The 21,220-nt window shown below is 37.3% G+C and overlaps 2 protein-coding genes across 3 annotated transcripts in view; one reads left to right on the forward strand and one right to left on the reverse strand.

The window, feature by feature from the left end:
• Positions 1-2,046, reverse strand: part of DHX29 (DExH-box helicase 29) — a 48,515-nt gene extending 46,469 nt beyond the window's left edge. Inside the window, exon 1 of the mRNA XM_055422042.2 lies at positions 1,666-2,046. Coding sequence (XP_055278017.2) covers positions 1,666-1,846 — 181 coding nt within the window. The 5' untranslated portion in view covers positions 1,847-2,046. The remainder of the gene's footprint in view (positions 1-1,665) is intronic.
• Positions 2,047-2,107: 61 nt separating this feature from the next.
• The window catches only part of MTREX (Mtr4 exosome RNA helicase), a 104,387-nt gene continuing 85,274 nt past the window's right edge, over positions 2,108-21,220 (forward strand). The window contains exons 1-5 of one of the 2 annotated variants that reach the window (XM_088827690.1): positions 2,108-2,424; positions 8,829-8,966; positions 10,495-10,561; positions 13,745-13,807; positions 14,794-14,906. In XM_088827690.1, coding sequence (XP_088683816.1) covers positions 2,291-2,424; positions 8,829-8,966; positions 10,495-10,561; positions 13,745-13,807; positions 14,794-14,906 — 515 coding nt within the window. In that variant the 5' untranslated portion in view covers positions 2,108-2,290. The remainder of the gene's footprint in view (positions 2,425-8,828; positions 8,967-10,494; positions 10,562-13,744; positions 13,808-14,793; positions 14,907-21,220) is intronic. The other variant, XM_055422043.2, reaches the window with a different exon arrangement.

The raw sequence follows: 21,220 nt of genomic DNA on the forward strand, positions 1-21,220 counted from the left end.
AAATCAAAAGTGAAAAAGGGCATACATGGAAGACAAATAAACAAAGACTACATGGAGCTTGAGACCTGACTGGATGTGAAGAAGAAAGGAAGGCATAAGAATGTAACTACCGACATTGAATGAAGAGGAATATGGAAAAACAGAAACAAAGAAGTCACGGGAAAAGCTAGTTTGGGAGAGAGTAATCAGCCATGTTATTAGATTTGACATGCTCGCACAATAGGGCCAGATCTCCAAGTTAGTGTAGAAATGGCTGACTTGAGCTTGGAATAAAGACCACGAGTGGACATGCTGACTGAGAAGTCACCTACAAAAGGAAAAGATAGAAGTAACAGAAGTAGATGAGTTCTTCTGGAGGGCTGGAGAGGGAATCATACTGTAAGATTGACACGTTCAGTACTTGTCACATTTTGGGTTTGGGAGACTGGGAAGTCAAAGAATACAACAAATGACTATTAGAAAGTTCAAAGAACTCAGAGGAACAGCACGAAAAGAAAGAGGCTGATTCACAAAGTGCCACAGAATCATCAAGAAAAAATACGATGCATTTCTAATTGTAGGCATAGCGATTCTGTAGTTAAAATATTACCATAAGTTGCAGGACAAAGAATTATCATTCATCTTTTAAGTGAAAGTTTGTTACCTGCCTACTTCAGTCTCATCTCCTTTCCTCCTTAGGCAATGCTTACATTCTGAGTATCTCAAAGGCCCATGCTCTTTCCTGACTCAAGATCTTGGCATACTGTGTTCCTTCCTGCACAGAAATACTATTTCCCCCATTTTTCATGGAGTTAATACCAATCCATCCACCCAATACCATCACTTTCTCAATGACACCATCCAATACTCCTTTTTCCCAGTAAAAATCAGATTACCCTGTAAAATTCTTTCTTAGGGACACTTAACAATCATAAAGCAATGTTTGTGTAACTACTGCCATTAGACTGGCAAGCTCCAAGAGTGGTGATTTATCTATTTTGCTCATCCCATACACGGAAGTTTTCAATACATATTTGTTGGACGAATATTTCTGTAAGAACAAGCAAACACGCTAAGCAGAACGAAATAGCGTATAACTGTCCATCTTTTGAAATCAGCAATAAAAGAGGCCTGTTGATCTGCAGCCAGAACTGGCAATTTCCAAGATGAGTTATCAAACCAAAATGCACAAGAAGCAAAAATGCATTGCTGAGGTAAAGATCGCTGATAATTTTTACAATAGATTATACCCATATTCGGGGTGTAAACGCTGGAATTCTTATTAAGTACTGATTTTTCCATAACGCGTGGAAACGCTACATCGTGGCTGAAAATGTCTGAGAAGCAAGGAGAAAAAGGGTCTGGCTGTGGGAGGTTAACAAGCCCACACACTACTCTCTGCATTCGCCTCACTAGTTTAGAGGGCGGCTCAGGACTGATCCCTGCAGAAACGAGAGCTAATGCAAATTTTTTTGTTTCTTCTCAAGGCAAGTGGAGGTTAGGTAGGGGACGCTACCGTCGGAACTCTGGAGGCTCGAACAGCCTACACTAATCTAAAACAAGGCTACCAGATGGGGAGACAGTAGCTCTGGGTTTTAAGATCGAGGGTCTGCCCACGTGCGAAAGCTTCTCCCGCGGGACTGGTAGTTGAGCCTCCGGTGGAGTCCGGGGCCTGACCGTTCATACCTTGCTTGACCCGGGGCTCCCTGGTGCTGGCAGCGGCGGCTGGGGCCGGCCTGGATACAGGCTTCTTGTTTGGGGCCTCCCCGGTAGCTCCGGCCTCGGCGGATTTGGCTCTGGAAGCAGACACGGCAGCCCGGACCGCCGCGGCCCCCGGCGTCTTGTGTTTCTTGTTCTTGCCGCCCATGTTGCAGTCGTGGCAGAAGACCCCTCCCTGTCCACCTGCGGGCACCACTCCCGTACGGCCTAGAAGAAATCTTCACATTCCCCCGGTCCCACGCCCCCACCGTGCGCCCTCAATCCGGGCTTCTCGGGCCTGGACGACCGCTGCTTCCTAATTGGTCGGGCTCACCAAGGTCCCGCCTCCTCTCCGCCCCCCAGGTGTCTGCGGCGTGCCGGGAATCCTGGCCGAGCTTCCTTCTTAGCTACGGAGCTGTTCCTCCGCAATTAGGAAAGGAAAGATCACAGGAGAAAAAGGAAGCGGGGAAGAAGTCTCGGCGACTGTGTAACTCTACTAATTTTGTCACCCGCAGGCCCCCGTTGAGGCTTCTCCTGGCCTCACTGTCGTCACTTCGGTGCGGTCGTGGAGCATTGTGGGTAGGAGGGAAACTGGGTCTCGCAGCTTCGAAAGATGGCTGACGCTTTCGGCGATGAGCTCTTCAGCGTGTTCGAGGACGACTCGACCACGGCTCCTGGAGCCAAAAAAGACAAGGAAAAGGAGAAGGGCAAATGGAAGGGGCCGCCAGGGTTTGCAGAAAAGGCCGGGTAAGGAAGATGACCCCAGTGTTGAAGAAAATCGTACTGTCTTTGGAAGACCTCGAGAAGTGGGGTGGGTGTAGGGTGTACATGATTGGGGTAGGGAAGTGAAGGGGGTTGAGGAAAATGAAAAGGGAGGAAGAACGTCGGTTTGGTGACGCTGGGTCTTGATGTTTCCCGATGACCACAGGCAGCGTGGGCTCCTGGCCCTGCAATTCCCTGACGCCGGCGTGAGGCCTGACTCTGCTCCTGCTTGAGTCTACCCGTGGGGTCGTGAGGGCATGGCAGCTTTTTCTTAGCTTCTGCACCCGCAGCACCAGCACGAACTGGTCTCAGAGCCTTTAATACACGAAACGAATCACCAGTTGAGTAAAGGGTTAAGAGGCTTAGAAAATGTGACTTGGAGAGGACAGGGCAAATAGCAGCAGAAGGGAGAGAAATTCAGTCTCCAAGCTGGAGTTTTCTTGCCCATAATGAGGTGGTAGCGCCAACCACCAGGTCTTTGGTGAAGATTAAATGAGATAGCATGTGTAAAGCGCCTAACAGTGCTTAGCATATATTGGATTCTTAGATGCTGGCTTTCTTTGATTTCATTAAGAAAAACCTAAAAAATTACTGGTCCCTGAAACGTCAATTAAAATAAGATGATTCCTTAGTAATGAACAAAATTTACTCTTGACATTGGAGGAAGATTCCCAGTAGATGCTTGTGTTAAGTTAGACATAATTTTGCTTTCAAGGAATTTTTATTTAAGGAAGTGGAACAGATACATATTTTAAAGAGTTAGCAGGAGATTGGAATATAATAAGCTGTATGTACAGGGAAGTGCTATTGAAGTTCAGAAAAGTGGTATCTGTTTGTGGTGTCCAGAGAGCCTTACATGCAAGAAGCTATCCTAAGTTGAGAAAATGATTCCTTATTGATGCTGAGATTTTTTTTTTTTTTTTGGTAGCACGGATTGGCCTAGAGGAAGTGTTTGCTTAGGACTACAAGAGATAAGGCAGAGGATATCAATAGGTTTTAGATTATGAGGGTCCTTGAATAACAAGCAGATGACTTCTGATTTTATTTTTAAAAAACCCATTGCGGGGGCGGGAGGGGGGGCAGGCCTGCACCCAGTGAACATGTAACTTGGTAACTGGAGAAGTAGAGTGTTAGTTTAGAAAAGTTAATTTGGTAGCATTTGTTGATATGTTTAAAGAGGAAAGGCACTGATAGTAAAAGTAAATTTAAAAGTATTTAAATTGTGTAATTATGAGATTATAAGGACTTCAGCTTAGGTGGTGACGGAAGGAAAAAGAAAGGTATGAAATGATGGACAGGGAGGCCTGGCGTGCTGTGATTCATGGGGTTGCGGAGAGTTGGACACGACTGAGCGACTGAACTGAACTGAAAATGTTGTAAAGGAAAAAATTGACAGGCTTAATTTAAGGAGAACAATGGAAAGGGGGTCAAAAGAGATGTTTTGAATTTGGATATCAGGAAGAAGAAAAATAGGGAAATTTATAGGTGATTTTGATTTGGAAATTAATTTGGCTCGAGGCAAAGTGAAGTGCATTGGGCAGTTTTAATTTGGATTTGAATTGATACCAGAACTGAAGGTATATATCTGGATGTTATTTGAATTGGTAGTTTGATGTGAAAATTTCTCTGGGAATGTGTAGTTTTCATACACATGACAGAGATTAGAGGGACATCAGAATAATCAAAAAATGTGAAGTGTCACACATAAGAAAGAATGACAGAAAGGAGAAAAAAAATAGTCTTCCTCTCTCATTAAGTTAGAGGGTTTAGTAGTTTTGGGTACCTTTTCAGGGAAAATCAGGAAGGACAGATGATTTTTGTTTTTCTCCAAACAGAAATAATTAATTTCTGTAGTTTGAATGGGCAACTATGATGTTATAAAGATGCATGCATGCGTGCTCAGTTGCTAAGCCATGTCCGACTTTTTGAGACCTAATGGACTATAGCCCACCAGGCTCCTCTGTCCATGGGTTTCTCCAGGCAAGAATACTGAAGTGGGTTGCCCTGCTCTCCAGGGGATCTTCCCCACCCAGGGATTGACCCCACGTCTCTTACGTCTCCTGGATTGGCAGGTGGGTTCTTTACCACTCGCACACCTGAGAGGCCCCTGTTATATCCCTCAAGTCCTTTGTTTTACAAGCCTCTTTTTTCTTATGCTGTTGATTTCTTCTGGAAGTGTAGATGAGAGGAGAAACCAGCTCGTTTGTCCTGTATAGTTTCCCACATCCTGAAAGTGCTCTTATGCTATCATTTAACTAGCTTCTCTATTCTCAAGTATTTACTATGCTGCTGCTGCTGCTCTGCTGCTAAGTTGCTTCAGTTGTGTCCGACTCTGTGAGACCCCATAGATGGCAGCCCACCAGGCTCCGCCATCCCTGGGATTCTCCAGGCAGGAACACTGGAGTGGGTTGCCATTTCCTTCTCCAATGCATGAAGGTGAAAAGTGAAAGTGAAGTCGCTCAGTCGTGTCCGACTCTTTGTGACCCCATGGACTGCAGCCTACCAGGCTCCTCCGTCCATGGGATTTTCCAGGGAAGAGTACTGGAGTGGGTTGCCATTGCCTTCTCCAAATTATTTACCATAAACTGTCCTTATATCTAGAGCTGAACTATCCAATGTATAGTAGTCCCTTCCCCTTATCTGGAGGAGAAGGCCCCGACAGAGAGTGAGATGGTTGGATAGCATCACCAAATCGATGGACATGAGTTTGAGCAAACTCTAGGAGATGGTTAAGGACATGGAAGCCTAGCATGATGCAGTCCGTGGGGACATGGCTTAGCAACTGAACAATCCCTTATCTGAGTGGGATAGGTTCCAAGAGCTCCAGTGGATGCCTCGAACCTTGTAGAGTACCAGAACATGTATGTAGTATTTTTTTTATGTAATACTATCTATGAAGAGATTTAAATTATTAATAATAAAATAATTATATCAAGTTGAGAACTTTCACCTTTTCACTTAAAGTAAGCACTTGACAGCTTCTCTTTGGCTCTCAAAATTGCCACCATCACTACTTTTGCAGCTTGGGGCCATTATTGAGTAAAACAGGAATTACTTAAACGCAAGCACTGCCATACCAGTTCAGTGATATGAGAACTTAGACACTAAGTGACTAGCAGGCTGGATGCTGTGGGCATAGGGATGCTTCGTGTCCCATGTGGGATGGAGCAGGAATGCACAAGATTTCAGCGTGCTACTCAGAAAGGTGTCCAGTTTAAAACTTGCAAATAATTTACCTCTGTAATTTTCCATTTAATATTTTTGGACCTCAGTTGACCCAGGGTAGCTGAAGGCTTGGAAAGCAAAAACACAGATAAGGGGAGACTGCAGTAATAGCTACTACCTACCTGTAGCTGTTGAGCACTTACATGTAGCTAATCAGAATTGAAATGTGTTATAAATTGAAAATATACACTGTATTTTGATGACTTGATATAAAATATCCAGTAGTTCATTTTTATTTTTATATATTGAAATTTTAATATGTAGTATATTTGAAGTTAAATGAAATATATTAAAATTGGCTTCTTTTGAAACTATTTTAATATGGTTACTAGAAATTTAAAGTTACGTTGGTAATTGCACATATATACCTTAAACAGTACTGATGTAGAGACTTGATTAGCTTCAGATTCAGTTGTTTAGATAAGAATACAATACTAAAGAATAATGGAACTCTTCTGAAGGAAAATATTCCACCATGAAGTTAGGTTTTAAGCTTCTCAAAGTTATAGGAACTATATTTCTTTGTTTTATAGTTATCATCAACTGCTAGTAGGCTTTTATTACAATGGTTTGGTTGATGTTTACTAATTCAGACCAAATAATGTTAAAATTAGAGGAATCATAATTATCATTTAAATGTCTTCTTTTACTTAAAGCCAAAGTTATTAATGGCTTGTCCAAAGGAGATTTCATGTAAGTAATATGGGATAACTATGAATACCTTTTCCATTAAGTTGAGAGTGAGATGTTTTACGTATTTCAGGTTTTGCTAAGCATCAAAGATAAACTTCGTTAAAGAAAGATTATAGCATATAGATCAATACTAGTATTCATTGCGGAGAAGGCAATGGCATCCCACTCCAGTACTCTTGCCTGGAAAATCCCATGGAGGGAAGAGCCTGGTAGGCTGCGGTCCATGGGGTCTCTAAGGGTCGGACAAGACCGAGCGACTTCACTTTCACTTTTCATTTTCATGCATTGGAGAAGGAAATGGCAACCCACTCCAGTGTTCTTGCCTGGAGAATCCCAGGGATGATGGAGGCTATTGGGCTGCCATCTATGGGATAGCACAGAGCCGGACACGACTGAAGCGACTTAGCAGCAGCAGTATTCATTGACTCTTTAAAAAAAAAAAAAAACTTAAAAAAAAAAAACTTTTCTATTGAAATAGAACATGTAAGAAAGGTGTGGAAGTCATGGGACAAAATTTTATAAAGTGACCATGCCAATGTAACCCCATTTGGGACGAAAAATAGAATATTATAGAAATCCCTCCTCTTTTTCCCCCAGAAAAGTGACTTACATGATAACCACATGTACTTTTTGCCCCCCTGTTTGTAGATGTAATGTAAATAGATTTATATATGTTATTTTGTGTCTAGCTTTTGCTCAACATTGTAAAATTCTTGACTGTAGCTCTAGCTACAGTATGATTAAGTTTTGATGTGGGTTCAGAGGAATATTCCCAGTTACCTGAAAAGTCTGCTTCTTTTCAACTATATGAGACTGGATTTTTCTTCATATACTTAAGTCAAAACCATATCCCAAGTTGAAATAGATGAGAGTTCAGCTGTCTTCTATTAAGCTAGACATTAAAGGGACTTGGAATAATAGAAAACAGTGCCATTATTCTCAATTAAATCTTTTTGGGGAAATACTTATTTTCTGTCAAAAATGTTATTTTTGTTAACTTCTAACAGGTCAGTTATGCCTCAGCATTGCCTTGTGCCCAGTCTTGTCCAACTCTTTGTGACCCCATGGACTGGAACCTGCCAGGGTCCTTTGTTGATGGGATTTTCCAGGCAAAAATATTGGAGTGGGTTGCCATTTCCTTCTCCAGGCGATCTTCCGCACCCAGGGATTGAACCCACATCTGCTATGTCTCTTTGCATTGCAGGCAGATAGATTCCTTACCCACTGAGCCATTGGGGAAGCCCTAACTTCTAATAGTTATTGCCATTTTAAAATGAATAACTAAACTTAAAATTTTTTCAGTTTTAATAGTTAATATAATATGGTAACTATCAATAGGTATGACTACATAAACAAAATTCCTTGGAATACTGAATAACTTTTAGACTGGAAAAGGATTCTGCGATCAAAAGTTTAAGAGTCTGTGATACTGTATAGTCTGATTTCCATTTTCCTTTAATTAATGGTTTCTGAGCTTCTTTTCATATGCTTATTGGTGATTTGGATATCCTTTTATAAAGTGCCTGTTCTAGTCTTTTGCTCATTTTTAAATTGGGTTATCTTTTTAAATTTGTAGTCTTCCAGGATTTTAGATATATATGCCTTTTGTTAGTTATATGTGTGTTTTCTCTCACTTTGTCTTTCCTCTTTTTTAATTAATTAATTTAATTGGAGGCTAATTACAGTATTGTAGTGGTTTTTGCCATACATAGACATGAATCAGACATGGGTGTACATGTGTCCCCCATCCTGAACCACGCTTCCACCTCTCTCCCCACCTCTCTCCTCTCTTAATAGTACCTTTTGATTTACAGAAGCTCTTAGTTTCAGTGCAGTCCAATTCATCAGAATTACTTTTTGATTAATAATTTTATGTCATTTAATAAAGCGTAAAGATAGTTTTCTTGGTTTATTTTCTAGAGGCTTCGTTGTTTTTGCCTTTTACAATTAGATCTAGTATAGATATTGATTTTTGTGTAAATGAGCAGAAGGGTCAGGTTGAATTACGCTATGGATGTCCAGTCTGCCAGGCACTGTTGATTTTCACTACTTTTAACCAGTAAATCCAACCACGTAAAAATTTTTTTCTCCAAAATACTGATGTTATGCCATTAGAAAAGCATTAAATATTTATTGAAAGTACTCATGTAAATGTATAACAGTGTTTTATAACTTTTAAGAATATTGTGTTAGTAGTTATGTTCATGTGATAATGTGTTGCAAAATATTTTAAAAACAATTTCCAAGAAAATATGAAATGAAAAAGGAGTAATGTTCAGTTTTATTAGAAAAATAAAAATAAATAATAAAATTAGAGTATTCTGGGCTCTAGCCAGTTTTGGTTTGTAACATCTATTTATGTGACTTTTTCTGGTAATAGTGTATATTATACAAGGATAGTATTATATGGGAGTTGCCCTTAAAGTAACAAGTGCTGTTTCAGAATTCATTCTAGCCTGTTTACTTTTCAGAAAATGTTTTGATGGTAAATTACAATCAGAGTCAACTAATGTTGGAAAAAACAAGAGAGATCATGACTTCGAGGGTGCTGAAGAACCTATTTTTGGAAAGAAACCCAGGGTGGAAGAGTCAGTAACTGAAGATTTAAGGTAGTATTTCCACTATCAAAATGTTGGTAACTCTGGATGGGTAGTTACCTGTAATTTTGAAAGTTGCTTATATGTTGTTACTTTATGAATGTGTTTATTGAATTAGAGAAAAATGAAGGTAAATATTCTTTATATACTCAGACATATAACTATAACGTTTTTCTGTGTTTGGGGAAATGGAAAACAGTATAGAAAAGAAAGATTTTTAATATTTTTGAATCCAATTTTAAGAAAGAATCTTGAAGCTTGATTTTTTTTTTTTTTTGGTCTGCACAAGATCTTTGTTGCTGGGTGTGGGCTTTCTCTAGTTGCTGGGGTAGGGGCTACTCTTCATTGCAGTGCACTGGCTTCTTATTGCGGTGGCTGCTCTTGTTGCGGAGCAAGAGCTCTAGGTATTCCGGCTTCAGTAGTTGCAGCACACGGGCTCAGTAGTTGCAGTGCACAGGTTTAGTTGCTCCATGGCATGTGGGATCTACCCAGACCAGGGGTGGAACCTGTGTCCCCTGCATCTGCAGGTGGATTCTTCACCAACTGGACCACCATGAAAGTCCTGAAACCTGAGTTTTTTAAAAAGAAGAAATGACACATTTCATTTATTTGTTAATGTCTCAAGAAGAGGACCACTGGAAGTGTGGGATAAAAGGGAAGAATAAAACTGACTTGAGAAGGAGCATTAGGAGGAATTAGCTTTTCACTCTTGCATGCAGCAGTAGAGTGGCTATGAATCTTAAGACTGCTGTCAACGAGGGAGACCCATGGATATCTGATGTTGAAATAGTTGATGTTTCTCTCATTTGAAAAGTTGAAACTTTCTAGATATTGATGCTAGTTTCTTAGGTTGACCTGTTTACTGTTGTTACGATGATCCTGACTTTGCTTTTCCCTCCTTGTTTGCTATATTCTAGCTTGGCACTACAATGGAAAATTTACTCCAGTGTTTTTTTGTTTGTTTGTTTAACCAGTTAGCTGTTGTCGTAACTAGCAAAAGTAGATACTATAGATGGTGATAGATGTGTCCCTGAAACATTTAAGATGCACCATTTGTCCAAGCTAGGGGAATAGGTTATTGTTTTAAAGTAAAAGTCAAGTACAATCGATGAGAGGATAATAAATCTTGGGCAGAAATACATCTATTTTTCTTTAATTTATCCATCGTCATGTCCTTTAAGAGTAAACAGAGAACCTAGATGAGTAAAACCTAGGATTCTGATGAGACTAAGGAACACTTAAAAATCGTAGCAACATCTTTATTAGGCTAGTTTATTTTATACTTTCTATCATGTAATGGTTTTTATAAGCATCTTTGTGTTTTGAAGTAATGATAATGCTTTGTAGAGTTACTTTTTATTTAAAATAGTCACTGGAACTAAGTTAACATAATTCTTTGGATAATTATGTGGAGTTTCTTTGTTTTGTATTTGTAATAAGAGATGCTTGCTGATCATTTTGAATTCTCAGCCTATATAATTCTCAGTAATTTATCAATATTTTAATGTATTTTAATGTAATTTTAATAATTTTTTTTAAGTTTGGCTGACCTGATGCCCAGAGTCAAGGTACAGTCAGTTGAAACTGTCGAAGGGTGTACGCATGAGGTAAGCACAGTGTATGATTAAGTTGGTGGTGTAAGTGAGATTTTGCTTTGCATTATCTAGTCTAATGAGCAAGGGGTTTAGCCTTAAAGGGCTTTGGAAACAATAAGTAGCTTTTCTGCACAGTACATAGTCTAGTGGAAGGAGCTGGGGTTTTGTATTCAGACCTGAGCTCAGATACTGACAGTGCTTTTCCTAAATACAGTCTTGGATAAATTTCTTAACCTCTGATGTTAGTTTTCTAATTTGTAAATTTAGAATAATAAGATTTACATCATGGGATTGTTCTGAAGATTATATAAGAAAATTAGGTAAGATACCCAGCACAGAGTAGGTATTTAGTAGGTGTTCATTTCCATGCTCCTAAAGTCAAGTAACCGTGATGTTTTACAGGTTCTGTGCTTTTTCATCTTGCTCTGACAACCGATACATTGCAGTTTCATTGTTTCGCCACAAGATGGTGGTCACGGATAGCTTGTAGTAACCCTTTATCTCTGAGCGTTTGATTGGAAAGGACATAAGGAAACTGTAACACTAGCTCTTTTTATTAAGCCCCTTTGCCTTTACCATGTAACCTGACAAGTTATTACTACAGATAATTGGGGAATCTTACTAGAAGTCTTTATTGAATAAGCAGAATAATTCCAGATTAGCAGAAATTGCTTTTGATGTAGATTTGGAGCCTTTTTTAAAAAAATACTTATTTTTTTAACTGAAATTTCTTTATGTTCCTTTAGAATAGCACTTAGTTTGGTGGGTATAATATCCATTAGATCATACATTTAACACTTACGTGAGACCCTCTTTGAAGCTGTGGTCTTAAAAAGATGGGAAAGAAAAGCCAAACATAAATTTAACTCTCAGGAGGTCAGGGGTTCATTCTGTCCTCCTTCATGATTATCCTCAAACCCTACATCCTGTCATCTCCTCTCACTTTTTTAGCAGGTCAGCTTACCTTTTGCTTTATTTAGGGGTTCAAAGATACCAAGTTGGAGTCACATCCACTCCAAGGAAAAGGCACTGCATTGTTTAGGGTGAGGAGGGTTGCTCTGTCAGCGTTCTTGGTAGTATCTTATCCTGCCTCCACAAAGACTTGGAAAGGCTTGGATCACTCCATTTTCCCTTGGCTGTTTTGAGGGTTTCCTTTTCTGTTTTCCCTTTCTTATCAGCATACGAATATTTAAAAGCTTCTCTTTTGTTGTGTTTTCCTTTTAACTGCTGTGTTGTTTTTCTTCTTCACCATTGTGGTTACTCATTGAGCACCATTGTGGTTACTCATTGGCATCTTTTGAACGCCAGGCACATTTTATTATTCACTGAATGTAAAGAGAAACACCACACACACAAAAAAGTATACAGTCTTTCTTTTCAGAGGTGTTATTGATTGCTCTGCTTAGAAAATCCCTGCTCAGCTTCCTAGCCTTCCAGTCATCTTTTAATCTACTGTAGTGAGATTTCTTCTTTCTCCATGTTTTTCTAACTATTCTGGCAAAAATCGCCAATAACTAACTGCTAAGTCTGTTTGATTTTTTTATTTTTCTGTTGGTTTTCTTTTTTTTTGACTCCTTAGTCCCTGTAGGTTTCTCTTCTCCCTATCTGTCTTATGTTAGTGTTACACTGTTTTCAGAGAATAAAAATAAAACTGATTCTCATACATGTGAAAACACAATTTGTTGTTGTTGCTATTAAATCTCAGAGATGTTAAAATCTTAATTGCTTTGTGTTAATGTTTTTTGTTCATGTCATAGCGAGTATCAAGGAGAAATGTGAGGGAAGTGAAATTGGGTCACACCATGATTGAGGATCTAGTCCCAAGATTTTCAGATTCAGAAATTTGATTTTGTCAGTGTGCCAGCGATTGTGCTCTTTCGAACAGAGTCACTTTCATACTCATGGTATAGTGTAGCAAAAGGAGGACATTTCCTAATATTAATGGATAAGTAATCCTCTTACTATCAAACTACCTGGAAATCAGAAACTACTAGAAGTTTCTCAGTGAAGAATATGTAGTCTTAAGGGAAAGATTGATGAAAACTATTCCTATCCCCCAGAAAGGATCATTCACTAATAAAAACACCTCCTAAATTTACCCTTTTGTAATGCGTGCTGGATAAGCTTCCAAATTCTACCCCTTTATAGATTCCATTTAGAGTGTCACATCTCTTTTAACACATTCATTATATTAGATACTTTTCATTAGGTTTCATAATTCATTACTTCACTTAATTATAGTCAGGTTCCACTTACTGCTTTTTGAAATGCTGCACACGTCATCTTGATGGCAATTAAATTGCAAGTTTAGCAACAATCTCTCAATATTTCTAAGACAACTAAGCTTATCTCATAATTGTTTGTTGAAATTTTGCTCTTAGAAATGATTTCTGACTTCTTTGTGTACCTTACTTTGCCCTTGTTGATTATTTATACACAACTTGGCTTAAATCTTGGGAATTAGGTATATTGTGAACTGCTCTGCGGATCTTAATCTTCACTAGAGAAAAATTAATTTCCTGTTCCAGGGAATACTTTATTCTACATAGTTTTCTTTCATATAGTGGCATCCCTTTTTATGTCCATTCAGCTTTTTTGAGCATTCATTAATATCAAGAAGTACATTAGATATAGAATATACAGAGATATCTGAGATAAGTCCTGCTGCTGCTGCTGCTAAGTCACTTCAGTCGTGTCCGACTCTGTGTGACCCCATAGACGGAAGCCCACCAGGCTCCCCTGTCCCCGGGATTCTCCAGGCAAGAACACTGGAGTGGGTTGCCATTTCCTTCTCCAATGTGTGAAAGTGAAGTCGCTCAGTCGTGTCCGACCCCTAGCGACCCCATGGACTGCAGCCCACCAGGCTCCTCCATCCATGGGATTTTCCAGGCAAGAGTACTGGAGTGGCTTGCCATTGCCTTCTCCGGAGATAAGTCCTAGGCCTTAATAAACACAGTTTCTTTCTGGAGGTAGACTTAAATGCTTTTGATTACATAACTATTAGGTAAACACTTTTTTTGAATGTTGTAACGTTTGAATTTGCCTTGTTCTTGAAGATGGTTATTTAATTTTGTAGTGTCTAAGACTGTCAGCAACACTTTAGTTCATCATCTTTTTTTTCAAACCATCATTAATTATGGTATGCTGAATGCATCAATTCTTGAATGGTAAATTTTTTTTTTTTCCAAACATCAGGTTGCACTTCCTGCAGATGAAGATTATCTACCACTTAAACCTCGAGTTGGAAAAGCTGCAAAGGTTTGTACCTTGAGCGGTACAGTTGGTACAGTTTTCTGAGTCTGTTTTTCTAAAAATCTTAAAGGTAAACTTTAAAATGAGGTTTTTATATTTCTGTGTGTGTGTGTGTATGTGTATGTAGCCTCCACTTGAAGTCAGATATGGTGAGAACCAAATCAGTAAACAACCGTACTAAAAACTAAGCCTCATGTGAAAGGATTTTTAAGCATAATTCTCAGGCATTTCAAAGAATCTAATGAAAAGTATCAATCTTTCTCTAGAAAAAAATGCATATGTACAGTATGTTTTGCATACAGTTCTGGAGCCTAACAAGCTTCTAATGAAACTTTAATGCTGATACTAAATGCATTTTGAATCCCTGATAGACTGTAAGAGAGTAGGTTTTCCAGGTCATTTTCTTTAAGTAAAAAAGGCAGTAAAGTAAACTTAAACTTTAAGTAAAAAGTGCAGTAAACTTGAATTTTTAAAGTCTGATAGATGTATTATTCTGCCTCTGCTGAGTGAACTTCATTGAGGACTTGACTTTTCAGACTCTCGGTGTTCCCATCTGGGAAAGAAAACTACACCTATGTTAGGAGTTGCTGTGGAGATTAATATATGGGAAATGTGTTCCACAGTGCCTCCCATAAAGCATGTTCTTAATATATGGTAGTAATCGTTGTGTTGTAATTAGTATATGTGTAAGCATAATATAATAATTGAAAGATTCAGTTCAGTTCAGTCGCTCAGTCATGTCCGACTCTTTGTGATCCCATGAGTTGCAGCACACCAGCCCTCCCTGTCCCATCACCGACAGCAGAAATAACTTATATTCTGTCTCATTAAAGTTTTCTTTTTAATTCTTCCTAATTTTCTCTAGTGGATAGAATGTTTCCCAAATAGACTCACAAATGCTTCTGTAACGCTTCTGGGGGTAGCATCTCTTGGTTTTAAGTATGTTCTGATGTGGCAAGGTATCTTCATACATATATTAATTTTTTTTATAGGAATATCCATTCATTCTTGATGCTTTTCAAAGAGAAGCCATTCAGTGTGTTGATAATAACCAGTCTGTTTTAGTATCTGCACATACATCAGCAGGAAAAACTGTTTGCGCTGAGTGAGTAGCTTTCTTTTTAAATGGGATTTTAGTCCTGTTAATACTTGCTGTGTACATTTAGGTCCTCTTGTGTTGGGTGCATAAATGTTTATAAATACTATATCGTCATGTTGGTCTGGCCCCTTTATCATTATGTAATGTTCTTCTTTGTATGTTGTTACAGTTTTAAAGTTTATTTTGTTTTATGTAAGTGTAGCTACCAAGACTTTCTTTTGGTTTGTTTGCATGGAATATCTTTTTCCATTCCTTCACTTTTGAGTCTGTGTGTCCTACATCTGAAGTGAGTCTCCTATACGCAGCATGTAGCTGGATCTTGTTTTTTTTAATCCATTCAAACATTCTGTCTTTTGATTGGAGAATTAGTTCATTTACATTTTACTATTGGTAAGTGTGTAGGTAATGCCATTTTGCTAATTGTTTTCTGGCTGTTTTGTAGTTTCCCTCTGTTCTTTTTTCTTCTCTTGCTCTCTTTGTAGTTTTAAAATCGAATCTTAAGATAGCTTTGTTTCTTCCCGTACTCTTTAAAAGTTTAAATTTTCTCTATTTGGTTTCTGTAAGTAAATTTAGACTTTTTATTTCCTTTCTTACTACTCTGGGCTTCATTTGATCTTTTTCTAGTTTTTTAAAGGAAGCAGGTGAGGTCATTGATTTCAGACCTTTCCTTTTCTAATATAGATACTTAGTGCTGTAAATTTCCCATCAATCATGAATATAGGTCATGATTCACTAATGCTGTGTTCATTTTTTCTGTGTTTTATTTCAGGTATTTTCTCATGCTCTATCTTCAGATGTATTAATCTTTGCTTCTGTATTACCTAATCTGCCCTTAATCCTTTTCAGTGAGACATGTATAGTTTTCTTTGCTAGAAGTTCATTTGTATGTATGTTTATTGTTTTCCATGTGTCTACTTAACTTTCCTCCAGCTTCTCGAACAGAATACAGTTTAAAAACTGTTTGAATATTCCTTCTTACTATTACTATCATTTGTGTTGTTTCCTGATCTGTTTTAATTAATTGACTTTTCCCTTCATTATACATCAGGATTTTCCTGCTGCTTTACATACTGCTCTGATGCAATGTTTGGCTGTTTTTAATTTCATCACTGACTTTTGGCAGTTTAATTATGATGTGACTTTACATAAAATTCTTCTCATATTTCTTATGCTTGAATTTGTTCGGCTTCTCAGATTGTGGGTTTGTTTGTTTTCATCAGATTTGGAAAAATTTCAACTATTTTTTGCTTAAAATAGTACCCCTTTTTAGTATTCAGAGGACCTCAGTTAAACTTGTATTAGTCATTTTAAGTTGTCTCAGAGCTCACTGATACTTATTATTATTTTTTGTTTATTCTCTGTGTTTCATTTTGGACAGCTTTAAGTTTATTCTTTTTTTTTTTGTAATGTCTAATTTGATTTAAATTCTATCCAGTTTATTTCATCTCAGATTTAGATTTTTTGTGCTAAAATTTTGGTTCACTTCTTTTAATATTTTTAGTATTTCTTTTAAGCATGCTATTTAATCTTTCCTCAGTTTTCTTAAATATATAGAATAGTTATACTGTAATGGTAATTTTCTGTGTCCTCATTTACTGATTCTGTTTTCTGTCTCATTTGGATGCCTTTTCATTTATTTTTACTCCTTATTATATGTTATATTTGCCTCCTTCTATTTTTTAATTCACAAGACATTGTGAATTTTACCTTCTTGGGTGATGACTATTTTTGCATTTCTGTTAATATTCTTGAGCTTTGTTGTGGGATACAGTTACTTGGAGAAGAATGTAGTTCTTTCAAGGCTTTTGTGATTTTTAGGCAGGACTAGAGAAGCATTTAACTTAAGGCTACTTTTCTCCACTTTTTAATATATTTCTTGGTATTCTAGCCAGTATCTTGTGAATTATGAATTTTTCCACCATGGCTAGTGTTAACCTGAGTTACTCCCAGCTCTGAAGATTGTATCATTTTTTAGTTCCACTCCATTTGGTTGTTTTTTCCCATTGCTTCAAGTTGTTTCCTCACACTTATTCACTGATTATTACTTGAAGACACCAGGATGTTCAGCAGATGTTTAGAGCTTTCCCTTTGTCTACCTCTTTCCTCTCTGGTTATTGAGCTGCAGTGTAGCTGCCATGGCTTCCCCAGACTCCCACTGTCTGCTTAACTTCAGAAAACCTTCAAGGTTCATCTCCTGGAACTGTGACTTGGAAACTCTGTGGACAATAATCTGAGATTATGTCATTTACTTCCCTCTTCTCAGGGATTACTCTGTGATTATTCAATATCTGAAATCATTGTTTCACATATTTTATCCTGTTTTGCAGTTGTTACAGGTGGGTAGGTAAACCCAGTCCTTGTTACTCCATGCTGAAAATAAGTAGATATTTTCTGTATTATTTTTAATACATGGTCTCTATTACTATAGTAGTTCCGTTACCTAGTGTGTAAAATAAATACACATTATATTGTGTTTTAAATTTTTTGATAGGTGTTATATTTTCTTCTAAAATGTATGTAAAGACCATTGTTCTAGAGTCTTGCTACTCAGAGTATGGTCCTAGACCAGATGCATGCATGTCACCTACTAGCTAAATTAGGCAAAAATCTCACACCCCACCCTAGAACTACTGAATCATAATCTGGGTGTTAACACGATCACCAGGTGATGCATACATCCGTTAAAGTTTGAGAGGAACTGGGCTGTCCTGAAAGTGGGTTCTGCTCTTTCACGTGGATGGGGTTTTGCAATCTGTTGCAGGGTAGAGTTTTGTGGGTTAACTTGTTTTTCCTTAGTGTGTGCAACTGTCACCAATATCTAGTTCATGAATGTCTTCACCATGGCAGAAAGAAACCACGTACCCATTAATCAGTCATTCCCCATTCCCTTAGCTCCAGTTTCTTTCAGCCACCAGTCTGCTTTCTGTTTGTATGAATTTACCTTTTCTGGGTATTTTATTTAAATAGAATCATATGATATATGGCTTTTTGTTTATGTTTTATTTCACTAAGGATGTTGATTTTAAGATTCATCTCTGTTGTGGTATACATCAGAATTGAGTTCCTTTTTATGGCTAATATTTTGTGACTGATTAATTATATAGTATGATATACCACATTTTGTTTATCCATTCATCAGTTGATAGATGTATGGGTTTTTGGCTGTTACAAATGTTGCTTTTGGAAATGTTTATGTACAAGTGTTTGTTTGAACACATATTTTTCCTTATCTTCAGTATGTACTTAGGAATGGAAATACTTGGTCGTGTTTAATTCTGTGTTTAACTTTTTGAAGGATCACCAAACTGTTTTCCATAGCAGCTGCATCGCTTTAGTTTCCCATAGTTGTATGAGGGTTTCAGTTTCTCCATGTCTTTGCCAACACTTGTTACTACCTTTTTTTAAAAAATTGATTATGTAGTCAACTTGTTTTTTGATGGTTTTAAATAAAAACTTTTCAAATGTGGATTTTCAGTGTAATATAGGTTAGTCAGAATAATACAAAACATTCTGCAAGGTGGACTAGTTAGGTTTCTGAAAAGAATTCCAGAAAGATAAAAGCACAATAATGTTACTTATTTCTAGATAAGATTAATGTTCTGTGAGTATTAGTAGTGATATAATCCTATATAATGTTCATTATTCTAATTTCCAATATGTGAAGTTTATTTTTAAATAGTTTTTCTTTCAGTTTTATTGAGATAAAACTGACACATAGCACTGTGTAAGTTCAAAGATTGCAGCATAATGATCTGACTTACATGCATCCTAAAAGGGTTATAATAATGATGGCTTGGTAAACATCTATCATTTTGAATAGATACAGAACTAAATAGAAACATTTTTTCTTGTGATGAGAAAAGAACTCATTTAACTTTTTTATGTAACTCTTAGCAGTGTGAACTATGTTTATCATATTGTGCATTATATCTCTACTACTTAGAAATGCAAGTTTCTATCTTTTGACCATCTTCATCCCATTTTCCCCCTGCCCCCACTTCTGGTAACCACGGATTTGATCTTTTTCATAAATTCGTCTGTTTTGAAGTATAATTGACCTGCAACACTGTGTTATTTCCTATTATACAGCATAGTGATATGATATTCCTATACATTTCAAAATGGTCACCATGGTAAGTCTGTTTATGCTATGTCACCATAAAAAGATATATAATTATTAGACTAGATTGCCACACTATATCTTTCATACCTATGACTCATTTATTTTATAGCTGCAAGTTTATACCTCTTAAGGTCCCTCACATATTTCTTTCCTCCCCTCACTACCCTCCCCTCTGGTGATTACCTGTTGATTTTCTATATCTACAACTATTTCTGTTTTCTTATGTTTGTTCATTTATTTTTTATATTCCACATATAAGTAAAACAATATAATATTTGTCTTTCTCTGACTTACTTCACTTAGCACAATGCTCTCTAAGGCCATCTGTGTTGTTGCAAATGGCAAGATTTCATTCTTTTTTATGACTTAATATTCCATGCATACACATATACCACATCCATTCATCTGTTGATGACACTTGGGTTACTTTTGTATTTTGACAATTGTAAATGATGCTGCAGTGAACATAAGGGCATGCATATATTTTCTAATCAGTATTTTTGTTTTCTTTGGATAAATACCCAGGAGTGGAATTGCTGGATCATATGATAGTTTTATTTTTAATATTTTGAGGAATCTCCATACTGTTTTCCATGATGACTGCAGCAGTATACATTCCTACCAACAGTACACGAGGGTTCCCTTTTCTCCACATCCTTATCAACACTTGTTATTTCTTGCCTTTTGAATAATAGTCATTCTGTCAGTTGTGAGTGTGATATCTCGTGGTTTTGATTTGTATTTCCTTAATGACTAATGATACTGAGCATTTTTTAGTATGCTTATTGGTCTTCTGTATGTCTTTGGAGGAATATCTGCTTAAGTCCTTTTTTACTTGTTCATTAGGTTGTTTGCCTTGTTCAATTGTGATAGTTGTTTTGTATTCTGATGCTAGTTCCTTGTCAGATATATGATTTGCAAGCATTTTCTCTTTTTCTATAAGTCATCCTTTTACTTTCTTAAGTGTATTCTTTGAGGGACAAATGTCTTTAATTTGACCAAGTGCAATTTGTCTGTTTTCTTTTCATGTTACTTTAAAGAAAGCATTGCCTAATTCAAGGCCACAAAGATTTATGCCTATATTTTCTTCTAAGAATTTTATAATTTTAGCTATTAGTTCTTTGATCCTTTTTGAGGTTTTACATTTCTATATAATTTATAAGGTAAAGGTTCAACTTCATTTTTTTGCATGTGGCTATCCAGTTGCCTCAGAACCATTTGTTGAAAGACTATTTTCTCCCTTCAATCTTGGCACCTTTTCAGAAGTCAGTTTGTGTTCACAGGTTAACTCTCAATAGTTTATAATATATTTTATGTCTTTATCATGGAGAAATTACAGCTTTGCTGTTGAACAGCTGAATTAAGTGTTCTTAAGAGTGATCACATGAAGAGTGAAGAAGATCATAAAGGAAAAAAAACATAAAAATTGCACCAGTCACCCTGTTCAGCAGTGCCTTTACCTTGGCACAGTGGTGGATATTTTTCATGAGTTTTGGAATATTGTCCTTCAGATAGTCAGAGCCTGAGTACTGTATATTAGTCTTTTCAGACCTTGACTGAGGTGTAACTCAAAAGTTTTTTTTTTGTAGGGGAGTTAGAGGAGTGAAGCTTAGATTATTATTGAAATGGTATCAGCCAATTGTAGAGTAGTCTTAATCTGTTAGATTCAGACACATTATGGTCCAGTATTACCCTAGTTTTATCCAGTGGAATAGGACTAATTTTTTTATTGTCCACTCCTTTTTAGAAGGTACTGAAGTCAGAAGCTTGTTTCCTCCTAAGGCACAAATTATAGGTTTGACTATTTTTAGTTCAGTTATTTTTTCTCACTTTGAGAAGTATACAAGTGTATACCAGTTGCTGCATTATCCATTTGAAGCCAACATATACAGATGTTAGAATTCTGGGCGTTAGTGTAACTTTGCTTTCATTTTTGCTACTAAAGCGGAAAGATTTTCAGTGTAGGAAATTTTCGTGTGTGTGTTAAAATCTACTTTCGCACTCTTGGGTTCAGTTCAGTTCAGTCACTCAGTCGTGTCTGACTTTCTGCTACCCCATGGACTGCAGAATACCAGGCTTCCCTATTCATCAACAGCTCCTGAAGGATGCTCAAACTCATGTCCATTGAGTCGGTGGTGCCATCCAACCATCTCATCCTCTGTTGTCCCCTTCTCCACCCACCTTCAGTCTTTCCCAG

This window comes from Moschus berezovskii, chromosome 18 (assembly GCF_049115385.1).
Source record: "Moschus berezovskii isolate FMDL1 chromosome 18, NW_MosBer_1.0, whole genome shotgun sequence".
Classification (NCBI taxonomy): Eukaryota; Metazoa; Chordata; class Mammalia; order Artiodactyla; family Moschidae; genus Moschus; species Moschus berezovskii.